Genomic DNA, 13,617 nt, shown 5'->3' with positions numbered 1-13,617 from the left:
ATTCATATTTGCAGATGCCGACTTGAGTGTATTCGCCTAGTGTGTATTGTGTTCACAGCAGTAGATGCTTACATTATCAACGACGCAAGCGGTCATGGAGTTCATGTGATTCCATTAGTTTGTGTTTGTTCCCTGACTTGTCTTCTTAATCATTTTGTTATGTTTAGACATTGGTTAACACGTATTCCATATATTTGTGTATGTACGATATGTTCAAAGCTAAAGATAAAATAAATGAAATTAGAATAGAAATTCATTTATTTCGTTTTAAGATTGTAAAATATAAAATTTATTAATTTCTTCAAATGGGATCATAACAACATAACGTTTATAGTCCAAATGTATACAATTGTATAGATTCATTCTTCTTTCCGTCCGCATGATCGTCCTCTTTTCATATTAAATCTAGGACGAACTCCTTGTTCCTGTGCAGCGAACTCTATAAATTGTTCTTCTAGGCATTCTGCCTTTCGTTCTTCAACCCAGGAAAGTAAAAAGTCTCTCAAATCCTTGCCTTTCAGAAATTTGCCTATTGCTTGCCTATCATAACCCCCACAGTGTGCCTGAAAAGATTGATTTAATTCATTATTTTGTGAAAAAGAACAATCATCCTATAGATAAATCAAATTTTTTATAAGCTACTGTTTCAAAATATTTTGCAAGAATAAGGAAGCATGAAAAATATTTTATTGATATACAGTTATAAGGTGACACCCTAAATGGAACTTTATTTATCAAACAAACACTTTTGTACCGTTTAGCGACAATTAAAGGATCATAACTGTGAAAAGGTATCACAACAACGGTTCAAATGTTTAATACCTACAGTTAATGCAAATATTCAATGTCGTGATGTTTTCATTTTCTTCTGAAAAGAAAACGGAATTGAAAGATTTCTTTAGAAATTTCTGTTTGCCATGTTCAGAAATGTCTATGGTGTACTTTTGAATTGAAGCAAAATGGTAAGAACGGTTATTACGTTATTCATTAAAGGACTCAATTATGTGTTTCTGTAAAAAAAAAACCTTCACTAAAACAAATAACAAACTAACATAACTCATAAAAGTGTCCCGTTTTGAATTTAAAGACGCCCCAAAAAGACAACAGTTTGATTAACTTGGATTGAGAAGTTATTTGTTTTCGAATGTACATTATTAAACTTACCAAAAGTCTTTTCCGCACACTGCGGTCTGAATATCCTATATATAGAATTTCACCATTTACAGTTCTGATACAATAAAGGCCATGGCTTTTTGCTACAGCCTTAGTTTTTCGCAAAAGCGCAGCACTATATTCTGTATTGATAAGCTGCTTCCACACTTGTCTTTTCTTAGTGCATACTTTCTGTTTACAATAGAAACAACTATTTGTCTGAAAGAAAATACAATACTTAAAACTTCATTTTGTCTTACTTAAAACAGGAAGATAAGACAATACGCTCTTTGGCGTCAACATACATGTTTCAATGAAAAACAAACTTGACAATAATTTAAAATTGTTTTTAATGGTTGTAGAAATTGTACAATACTGTATCACAACATCTTATTAATCTATTTATGTGTATATGTATCTTGTATATTACTTATATTGTGGATGTTTCTATTTATAATTGGTCCTTGAAAATGTCACATTTGCGAACTTGGTTGGAATAAAAAAAAATAGTATGCATATTGACGCCAATCTTGCACATTCAATAAATTTATCAGATTAAAATGTAAAAGTAATCGTTTCTTTTTATTTATTAGAATAAGGATATGTAATTTTTTTATTAATCACACAAAATCACGTGAAAAAAAAAGACAAATAAATTGAGTTTGTATTGCTGTTTTGTCAACATTACAAAGATTTTAGGGTCACAATCACGAAATGGATGTCGTATATCAATTGCAATATGTTTTTGCGTTCTCAAATATTCAGATAATACAATAGTCATCTGATTTAAGAATCTATCAAAATTGTTTTCTATTTCATATTGTGAAAGTAGTGGTAATGCGGATGAAGCATGCATATCAGAATACATAGTAGCTTACCTTGTCGAGGCATCCAATTTCGCTTATTGTGTAGCTCGTGTGAATTGCTCAAATGTACTTTTTACTTTGATTTGTATGTTCTAAACGAATTTATGAGATTTAAAAATCGGTAAACAACTGTGGATTCTAAATTAATAAACGGTTTCTAGCACAGATTTGAGTTAAATTATTCACTCGATCACAACACAATGTGCATTGAAGAACGAAGCTGCCAGCTTATATTAGGAATTCGCCACTTATATCCGAAAAAAAATTCTTAGAAATACTGTCAAATGTTACATGGTTTTCAATATTATTTCCAAAACTTTGACTATAAAGAATGTCGCATTAATTCGAAGTAAAGATAATTACACGCCTCTAGCGGAATTCGGGATAAAAAATGTGTCTTAGTTACGTGAGCTATCTCCCTTACTCCAAGAAAGCAAGAAAATGGGCACACGAAAGAGAAATGACTTCGTGTGATCTATCACGAAACCAAACAAGTATGCTTGTGCTGTCTCAAGGTAATTATCAGAATGACTCCAATCACAAATATGAGAATCCTATTGTAAGTTAGCCTGGCTCTATTGTTTTTGCTTTAGACACATAGGAGAGGGTACTTTTATATAGAAGGTAAGAAGATACCAAGGGGTTAATCAACCGCTAGTGCAATATTTATAAGTCGAAGAATAAAAACAATAACATCAACTCTCAGTTTTCAACTTTATCCACAAGGGCAGAAAATAAACATGTGTCTTCTATTCCGCAATTTTTGGGGAAAGTAAAATCTAAATTTAGAACCATGGTTGAAAGTTAGACTACATATGCAAAATATTTTGCGTTCGTATAAAAGATTCTGTGGAGGAGTGAATTACTTCGCCTTAATTTCAATAAATTCAAAGGGCGAAGGTCAAATCTTTTCATGTGTACCCTCTTGTTCACGAGATGCTTCTTTCTAGATACAGATGACATGGTCGAAAATAGTTATATTACAAAAAAACCCAACAAATATCTCTGTTTCTTCTCCTTTACCATGTTTACTTTTAACAATAAATTTACACGGGCTAATATATATTTTAAGATGTAAACGAAGCTTTTCGAAATTGCCGAATATGCACCAATGTCAGTATAAATGAATAATTATTGAATGTTACAACAAACCTGGTCTTTTTATTGGGTTACCTGCAGAATAAAAAGGTTTTGGTCGTTAAAACGGTATATCTTTTTGAAATCCTTGTAGAAAGCAGGTAGGAATAAAAGAGTCTGTATCAATAACAGAGGAACCTTTGATTTGAACATTAATAGTTTTTGAACGATTATTATAAATACCAGAATATTAAATAAAAAAACCAAAATAGCAGATTCCAAAATAAAAAAAAGTATCATTTTGCCTTGTATTGTAATGTCATATAATCCCACCTTATCTGTCCTCTTCATCCTCGTTTTTTTTGATAAAATCTGAACTGACTAGATGAACAAATGCTGTTTTTATATTGTTGTGGAAATTTTCATGAAAACAATTGTTAAGCGTATATTGGTACTAAAATATAATTCTCCGGACATGCAAACTGCGTTTATCTTTATTGGAAAATCCGTATAAATCCATGAAAACAACAAATAACTGCTTATCTTTATTCAAGGACACTGATAAAAAATATTTATATAATAATGATGCAACCAACAGTAATATATTCTAAATACAAGTCGTCGGACATGCAAACTGTATGATAGTTTTATTGATAAATCCATATCTAAATATAGATAAGTTAGTTGCATTTCAAAATTCTAAAAATAGCATACAGCTTGAAAATAGTTATTAAAAAACCTTAATGTGTTCTCAAGTTGCTCACCTTTTTTGAAAAAAAAATACATTATATACAGGAATAGTTTAAGGAGATAGTTAAAACGGGATTCCAAAGTGTTCATGCTTTCAATGAATATTGCAATTGTTGAAAGCTACAATATATAAGTTAATACAGATAAGTACAAAGCTGTTGTATTTAACTGAAATTGTATAATATTTGACAGTATATTTTCCTCTTTACCTTTAACACGTCTTTAATAACATTTTTATTGATTACTCTTATTTAGTTAATACAAAAAAAATAGTAAATTTCATTTTAGCCATGCATACATCTATGGAAAAGGTAAGAAAAGTCTATTTCGAAATAAGGAAATCTGCTTGTTTGAATACCTCATTTAAATTTAAAGAAAAATGATTGGTACTCTCATTTGACTTATATAAATGTGCCATAAATTCCTGCTCCTTCAAAAAGTCAGTTTTATATGTTATCAAAAAACACTCGGCGTACAATGTATATTGATATGCATGTTTATATAAGAAAAACAAATTTGTCGTACTGAGATTAGTCGATTTCTCTTTACAGACAGATTGTATTTTTAAATCAATAAATGTTTTTGGGAACAACCCAACAAAAGTACAAATAAATGCATTCAATTTAAGAAAAAAAATCGTTTTGCTTTGAAACTGATTTCATATCATTCCTACCTTATCTGTTCTTTTCATCCTCGTTTTTTGATAAAATCTGAACTGACTAGGTGACCAATTGCTGTTTTTATATTGATATGGAAATTTTCATGAAAACAATAAATAACCGCTTTTCTGTGTTCAAGGACACTGGTGAAAAAATTATATAATAATGATGCAACCAAGAGTAATACATGTAATATTTGGTACCTAAATATAGTTCTTCGGACACGCAAACTGTGTTTTGGCTTATTGGAAAATCCATATCTAAATATAGAAAGATAGTTGCATTTCACAAATCTAAAAATATCATACAGTTTGCAAATAGTTTTCAAACGAACTGAATGTGTATTTAATCTTAAATGTTTCAGGTGATACACTTTTTTCAATACAACATAGGAAGACATAGTATTTGTTAATATATTTATTTCGAGCGTTAGCGGCATTACTTTCTACCGCCGATGTAAACATGTTTCAAATTGCCGGCCTTTTGGAAAAAAATACATTATATACAGGATTATTTTAAGGAGGCAGTAAAAAAGGGATTCCAATGTGTTCATGCTTTCAATTAATATTGTGCTTGTTGGAAACTACAATATAAGTTAATACGGACAAGTACAAAGTTAATGTATTTAACTGAAATGGTAAAATATTTAACAATATTTGAACTTATGTATCTTTAATAAATCTTTTAATGGCATTTTTTCTAAATAATTATATAGCATGTATAATATAAATAAGCATGTTTTAATTTTAGCTATCTATACATCTATGGAAAGGGCAAGACAAGTCTATTTCGAAATGAGGAAATTAGCTTGTCTAGATAACCCATTTAGACTAAGGAAAATTGTTCGATATTTTCATCTCACTTACATATATATATATGTAACATAGTTAAATTTTGGGTGTTAACACATCCTGTAGAAATCAGGGGCGGATCCAGGATTTTAGGCTAGGGGGCGCAAACTTAAATATTTTTGAGGTAAAATTATCGAAATATATTTCTATAGTCTCTTCAGATACTTTATTAAGCTGAGGACAACCCATGCTTTGAAAATTTAGGGGACGCACGCCCACCACGCCCCCCGCCTGAATCCGCCCCTGGGAATTCCTGTTCCTAAAAAGTACGCATGACATGTTTAAAAAAACACACTTGGTGGATATTGATATGTATATTAAAGAAGTAAAAAATGGCCGTATTGAGGTATGTCGTGTTATCCTTAAAAGTCAGATGGTATTTTCAAGCATTAGATTTTTTGAATATCTAATTACTTTCCTTACAAATACGCCCATATATAAGAGAAAAAAAAACTCATGAAAGATACCAGGCTTATGATGTTGAACGCTTGACGCGTGTTTCGTCTACATAAGACTCATCAGTGACGCTCGAATAAAACTAAAATTTAAAAGGCCAAATGTGGTACGTAGTTGAAACTTCCGGGCTTTATCCAGAATGTGCGTCGGTCAACGAGGTTAACACCCCAATAAAATTGCAAAAAAGAAGCATCGTTTTGCTTTGAAATTGATTTCATATAATTCCTATCTGATCTGTTCTTTTTATCCTTGGTTTTTTTTTTATAAAATCCAAACTGACTAGATGAACTATTGCTCTATTTTAATATTTTGATGTGGAAATTTTCATGAAAACAATAGTTAACCGTTTACCTTTTTTCAAAGAGACTGGTGAAATAATTATATAGTAATGATGCAACCAAGAGTAATATTTGGTACCTAAATATAATTCTTCGGACATGCAAACTGCATTTTGATTTATTGGAAAATCCATATCTAAATATAGAAAAATAGTTGCATTTCACAAATCTAAAAAAGCATACAGCTTGCAAATAGTTTTCAAACGAACTTGTTGTGTGCTGTAATTAAAATGTTTCATGTGATGCACTATGATCATTAAAACATAGGAAGACATAATATTTGTTAATATATTTATTCCGTAGCGTTAGCGGCATTTTTTTCTACCGCCGATGCAAACATTTTTTCATACTTGTCTTCACTGATTCACTGATTTGGAAGGTTTCATGGAAGTAATAAAATATTACTGTTTTTAAGTTGCTTACCTGTTGGAAAAAAATCATTTTAAACAGGACTTGTTTAAGGAGGCAGTAAAAAAGGAAGTTCAAAGTCTTCATGCTTTCAAAATGTTCAGTGAATATTCCGCTTGTTGGAAACTACAATATCACTCAAAGAGAAAAAATTGAGGAACAAATCATGGTAACAAATGATAACCAAACCGTATGATTTCTTTATGTTTTGAAAGTGATAAAATTTCACATGCAAATGAGTTTACAAATCACAACAACAAATCACGAACAAATTGCTTCCAATTCATTAGCAAATCACAAACAAATTGTCAAGAAATCACAGATTAAATTATTTACATCTAGTTCAAAATATATTCTGCCCCTGAGACCCACAAACTTTGAAAAGCACTTATCTTCATTTTACCATAACTACTCCTCTGATTGTTAAGCGATTACTATCTCTGGTTGCCATGCGGGACGAATTGTTTCCTCTGTGAAGGGTTTCCCTTGCTGCTCCCGAATTTGACTCTAACGAGATTTGACAAACACATGGGCAACCACGTTTACTAGAAGGATGTCGAATAGGCGATGGGTCTTAGTCTGGGCCCAATCTACTAATGTAGCTTTGCCCCTTAAGCCCTGGACCTGGCCAGTAAACATCATGAAAAAATTAAAACATAAAACTTTCCAGTGAATTTTGTCTGCTGACTCAGGAAATTAATCTTTAATTGCATGTCTTAATCTGTCCACACTTCTTGTACACATTTTTATTTTGAAAATTAATCCTGATAGTACATATTTATTACGAGATACTGAAATGCACAATTTCCGAATTTAAAAGGTCAACACTTTCGACATGTTTAAATAGTATTAATTGAATGTGTGAAATAATAAGTTATTTACTGAGATTCTTTACCACTGTAATCATTGATCATATATTTTACGCTCTTCATCCTGCAAGCTTTTTCGTTCAGTTGATAAAGAACAGTATTTGATCTCAACTAGAAAATCCGAATGCAATAACATTGTTTTCATTGTAACAAATTTAAAAAATCTTTTTCAAATCATTTCATACGCCAATCTAAGTAAACAAATCATAAAGCAATCACGTCAGAAAAGAAACAAATTACTTACAAATCATACAATTGAAAGAAATCAAAAAGTTTGGGGGAATTTGGCAAATTCTGATTTGTTTATAATTTCTTAAATGCATTCCAAGGAAATGGTTCTAACAAATCGCAGAATCACGATTTGAAAGAGATTTGAATAAAATTTGAAAGCAATTTGTTCATTTATTTTTCTGTTGAAGAGCATTGAGGACCAAAAATTCCGAAAGGTTTTGCCAAATACAGCTAAGATGATCTTCTGCTGGGGTAGAATATCCTGAGTATTTTGTGCAATTCAAAGTTTTATAAACGTTTAACTTATTAATATAACCATATCAATAATAAATCAGGTCAACACAGAATTTCTGACTACTAGGCTGTACTATGCTAAAATGTTTTGAACCAACTGGATTAACAAAACAAAACAGAATAACATATCTTATAAAATGAAAGTTATTCATATATATCTTATGCTAAAAATCAGATTTGCATTCACACAAGAAGAAATATAAAAAAAACCTTAAAGTTAGAAATGCACTAAATGTCCCTTAATTAACTACATTTTTCTCCAGACGATTTCAAAGCTATGTGATAATCATGGATGATAATGTATATGTATTCAATGGTAACGTAACGTCCCGATAGTCCTTAACAAAACATGAAAAGGGAAACAAATAAATAAATATATCTACCTTGTGGATAATAGTTCCCTAATAAAGCTGCACAGGAGTCAAATAAGAAAAGTGTCTATGATCAGTACTTCCTTTAAAACTAAGTTTTTTTAGGCAATTATACACAATGGTTCAAATATTGTCTCATGTTGATTCATTAAACAAATGGTGTAATCAGCAATATATAAATTACGAATAAGTAAGTATCCAATATTGATGGAAAGGTGGCGACAATTTAAAATTCCTAAAAGTATAAATAGCTGATCTATCAGCAATTATTTATCAGATTTAAGGGAAAAAATTATTGTCATTACAACATTACGAGGAATATGTAAAAACAAGTACAAATTGTACATATTTGTTTATGACGCAGCATATAATTGGTATTCACGAAAAATAATCATAGTGACACAATAACTCACCATCATAATTTAATTTCTTTCTCTCTCCTGTTAAAATGCATTCATTCACCATAAATAATTTAATAATATGACATTTTCTTTACATCTGTTCATTATACTGTCAGTATAACATATAAGCTATAAATCTTAATCCAATGGTCTTAACCATCTTTTACTAATGAGTTGGTGCCATTTCAAGAATGTATACGCGTATTTGACGGAAAAGAAATTTACAACAACAAAAAATTAAACTTCAAAGTGCAATTTATTCAACAGATACATTCATTTCAATTTACCTATTAAAAAAAAAGAAAACCTTGATAATATTCATTTACGGTTATTATTCAATTCGCACGTTTTTCTGTTGAAATATTGATAAGATATGAATTAACTGATATTAGAGGCACAATTGATTAATGATATTGATATTTTTATCAGACAAAAACAATAAATATAGAAAAATGGGTAATGAAATGATGATGCAACCATTGTTGTAAGTTTTTACTTTGTCATTACACCAAAGATAAAAATAAACCTCGTTGGAAAATCCGTACAAACTTTATATTTAGATTGATTACTGAATTTCAAATCTAAAAATAACACGTGTTTTGAGACTTGTACAATCTATATTTAGTTGTAGTTATATAATACAACACTCCATGTCATGCTTTATCCCCATGGGCGAGGTCTATATTGGTCAATGTATTGACACAAAGCGTAAGCAAGGATTTTGTAATGAAAAATACAATACCTGAAATACCTTCCAAATGCGCATTAGGCGTATCAAGACATAAATATCTCCCTCTAGAAAAGTTGGATGGATTGGAGAGGTTAAGCTAGCTATAAAACCAGGTTTAACCCACTATTTTCTACATAAGGAAAGGCCTGTACCAGGTGAGGAATATGACACTTGTTTTCCATTTGTATCATGTGATTGAGCTTTTGATTTTGCCTTTTGTTAAGGAACTTTCCGATTTTAATTTTCCTTGGAGTTCGGTATTTTTGTTATTTTATTTTTAGCTAGTTTTATGTTTCTGGTGTTCGTGTAGCTCCTAATGTATTCAAGTACATGTATTTTTACATCATTAAATTTCAATTTTTATAGGTTTTAGGGTTCCTGAGGAAGGCAAATAAGAAACAAAACGCTTTCACAGTTCTCTCATTATAATATTCACATTCTAAACACAATTCAAAAACAAACAAAAAATAAATGTTATCATACATATACTTAGAATAGTTAATAAATGTTCTTCTTGAAGGCAGCGTCTGTGTCAGTTTTCGTCTTCTTTTGTGTCAGTTTTCTTCTCCTTTTTTAAATTTTATTCAAAACAAACTACCTTTTTTTTCAATTTCAAAACAGGAATATTTTTCTTTAACTTATTTTCAAACGAAACAAACATTTGTTTTCACTTTGCTTAAAAACAATTTTGTCTATCGAGAAATAAACACATTACTTAAGCGAAAACATGTCTCTACACACAACAGATAAATGTTTTGAACAAGTGTAAAGATATGTGTTCTATGAAGTTAGCACTTCACGTCATAGTAGAATGCTGGATAAGAAACATATTGAAAGAATATAGTGATATTTGGATGGAATAGCAATGCATTCAACATGTTCAAGATAACCAGAAGCAACAATACTTTACACATTATTTTGTGCGTGTGTGTTATTAACTTAAAATTACAAGACACCAATATCAATCTAAATGAACATACACAAATCCTGTGAATGTGAATATATTGCTGATCAGTTCAGACAGCGGCACATGAATTTATTTTACAAAGCCAAAGTCAAATCGATAAAAATAAACAAATAGAAAATTAAAAAATAACAAAAAACATGTGGTGCTACTTTTATTTGCTAATTCATGCATGTACTCCGGATGTAATTCCCTTATTCAAATTTCCAGAGCTCGTTTTAAAAAATGTGCATTTTCCTACAATGCACATATCATGTTTGTTTATACAAATGACGAACGGATACCGAATAAGATTGAAGTGCTATGCAAAATCACCTTTGCAGAATTAAATTGTGTTCCAAAAATGTCTTAAAATCACACGAAGTTTTCTCATTAGAAAAAATGCTTTGTCGAAAAACATAGTATAACCAATTTTTATCATACGTTTCGAAAATTGCTTGCATTCAACACTCCGTAACATATTAAAAGAGTGAAATCCAAGTTTGCTTGCATCAAAATAATGAAATAAAGTTAAATAGTTATACAGATGTTTGTCCTGTTAAATATGTCCCACTTTTAAAAAGGAAAAGAATTATTTACTAAAAAATCTTCTTTTGTTCTTACAAATGAAAATATTCGTCTACGATTTTCCCACAATGCATCTCGATTACCAAAGAAAATTTCGCTACTCCACATCAGAAACGTTTTCATTGATGTGCACTAACCATAGAATATGTAATATTTATTTTTTGATTATTTGGGATAATTCGGAATTCATGACAGATTTTCGACAAACATATAATATATATTTAAATTATTCTCAACTTCTTAAAAATAGAACTATTTAAAAGAAAATACCAAAGGAATTGCAAACTCATAAGTGGAAAACAAACTGAAAAAAAACATGAGAAACGATGAAAAGACAAACAACAACCTACAAAAAACCCCCATAAAAACAGCTTAAGACTGAGCAACGCGAATCCCACATACATATATAATTGTGAAGACTGCATGTTGACCTCTCGATGACTTTAAACATCAGTTAACTTCTGCAATGAATAGCTTCCCTGAAATGACTTTTTTTTTATTTCGTTTCTGTGAAAATAAAAAACTACATAATTGGTATATGTCAATAAGACGGCCGAAATCTAACGATAAAAGAACATAAAAACACCCAGAGTGTAACATACAGTCATCATCAATAAACATAAAAAAGTATGGCATAAGACAACCACTATGAACTCTTATGGACTCACGAACATGAAGGAGAGTTTTTTGAAATCTCTCCACTCCCCCTTTTTAATTAATAGATTAACAAAGCACTTAACTTAAACATAATGGTACAAGAAAAAAAAAACACAAAAGAATTATAAATTATACCATAGTAAAGAATTTCACACCGTTTTGTATTGAAAACAGTATCAACAAAAACTCCAAGGTAATTTAAAAAAAAGAGAGTCCATGAACACTGACAAAATCAAACCATAGAAACAAATAGAACTGCCTTGGTATAGGCATTTTAAGAGGAAAATGGTCGGTTGAACCTGTTTTTATAGAAAGTTGACTGCTGAAAGCAAGTTCAAAGTTTAACCAGGCGATAAGAAATCATACTGTCCCACACCTGACATCAGTTGATGTACTTATTTATGAGTGGCATTTTTTCAACCGGGAGCTGGAGCTGTCGTATGGAGGGTTTCACCAGCCCAGTAGTCAGCACTTCTGTGTTGACATGAATTATCATTGATATTGTCGTAAGTATAAACTTACTGTTTATAAAACTTAGAATTTTTCGAAACAACATGAATTTTCTACCCCAAGAATAGATTATCATAGCTGAATTTGGCAAAACTTTTAGGACTTTGGGTCAACAATGCTCTTCAACTTCGTACTTTATTTGGCCTTTTAGACTTTTTTATGCGAGCGTCATGTAGACAAAAGCGCGTCGGTGTACAAAATTTGAGGCCTGGTATATATGATGAGTATATTTAGCTAGCTGATCTTTGTTGCGCAAAACTTATTTTCACATAATGTACTAGTCCAAAAAATTATGACGTCTTGCAAGGCTATTTTAATTTTTTTTCTGTGACGCCTTCCTACGACATCATAACGCTGAAGCCAAGTTTCACGTCTGGACTTTGAGAGAGAATTTTAGGGGGAACTTTGAGACCCAATTTTGGCATGAAATCTTCATTGCCGGCTAGAAATTTTTGTATAGTTACAAAGTCTTACCATTTTTGTGCTTATTGATGCAAAATATTTCCAGAAATATCCAAAAGAAATGATATAAAAAGATACGATTCCATTTGAGGTGAGCAAAAATTTCCTTTAATTTCAAAATGGTTTCCTAGAATTTCCAAAATACGTCACTTCCGGAGAGTATAAAATCTCAAAATCGGTAAAATTTAATGGACACGAATTTCCGGATCGTTCGATTTGTATTATCCGGAATTTCGGGTCTGCCAAATTTTACCGAGTTTGAACATTTCTAGCAGTTCCCCCAAAATTCTCTCTCAAAGTCCAGACGTAAAAAATGGCTTCAGCGTTATGACGTCGTAGGGAGGCGTCACAGAAAAAAAAATAAAAATAGCTTGCAAGACGTCATAATTATTTGGACTAATAATGTACACAATTTTCTGCATTTTGTTAGGCAGAATATTCATTTCCATCCAATTATTGACAATGCCATTTTGTTCAGTTATCTAAAAAAAATATTTATTTCCAAATTTTCCAGCACTCCTTCTCTTCTTATAATATCAAATGATCATCCCCTTATTATAGTTTAAATTGTGCGTCATAAATTATTCTGAATTGTCTTTATAATAATCAGTAGAATAAAGGTTCACCAGATAGTATTGACGGATATGGCCCTTCTGGTGAAACTTGATAGTACAGTCAAAGTTTTACAATAATCAGTAAATCAAATTGTTTTTGATGTACTTTGTACTAATCGTTTACACATGTGTGAACATCACAGGTAAAATTAATCACAACAAAGACAATACCACACCCTTTAAATAGGACGATACATAACAGCTTCAATTGTTACGATGTTAAATCGGGTAAGAACATGGGAAAACATGGCACTAAATTTCAAATTTGGCCATACCTGGGTTTTTTTTGTTTTGCTAATGTTTTAATTCAAGTGAAATTTCCAAACCTTACAGCAAGCAAAGCTTTACATAAAACCAAAAATACACTTAAAACAAACATGCATTTTTTAA

General features: G+C 30.8%; 1 protein-coding gene across 2 annotated transcripts; it reads right to left on the bottom strand.

Annotated features, from left to right (window-relative positions):
- Positions 1 to 240: 240 nt before the first annotated feature.
- On the bottom strand, positions 241 to 4,652 carry LOC127718033 (uncharacterized). 2 transcript variants are annotated; one of them, XM_052223924.1, is made up of 3 exons: positions 4,519 to 4,652; positions 1,165 to 1,371; positions 241 to 563 (listed from the first exon to the last, which is right to left on the bottom strand). In XM_052223924.1, the coding sequence occupies exons 1-3, from the start codon at positions 4,534 to 4,536 to the stop codon at positions 360 to 362; spliced, it is 429 nt and encodes a 142-aa protein (XP_052079884.1). In that variant the 5' UTR covers positions 4,537 to 4,652; the 3' UTR covers positions 241 to 359. The 2 variants fall into 2 exon arrangements, with proteins under 2 accessions (XP_052079884.1, XP_052079886.1); XM_052223926.1 differs by lacking the exon at positions 4,519 to 4,652 and adding an exon at positions 3,429 to 3,536.
- Positions 4,653 to 13,617: the final 8,965 nt, after the last annotated feature.

This window comes from Mytilus californianus, unplaced genomic scaffold (assembly GCF_021869535.1).
Source record: "Mytilus californianus isolate M0D057914Y unplaced genomic scaffold, xbMytCali1.0.p SCAF_10, whole genome shotgun sequence".
Lineage (NCBI taxonomy): Eukaryota > Metazoa > Mollusca > Bivalvia > Mytilida > Mytilidae > Mytilus > Mytilus californianus.
Note: the sequence above shows the minus strand (reverse complement) of the source record. Positions and strands in the feature narration are given on the sequence as shown.

Bases quoted from the DNA above. Each gene is read 5' to 3' on its own strand.
- LOC127718033 (XM_052223924.1), bottom strand. The intron at 564-1,164 runs GTAAGTTTAATA...CAATCTTTTCAG, and splicing joins GTGTGCGGAAAAGACTTTTG to GCACACTGTGGGGGTTATGA.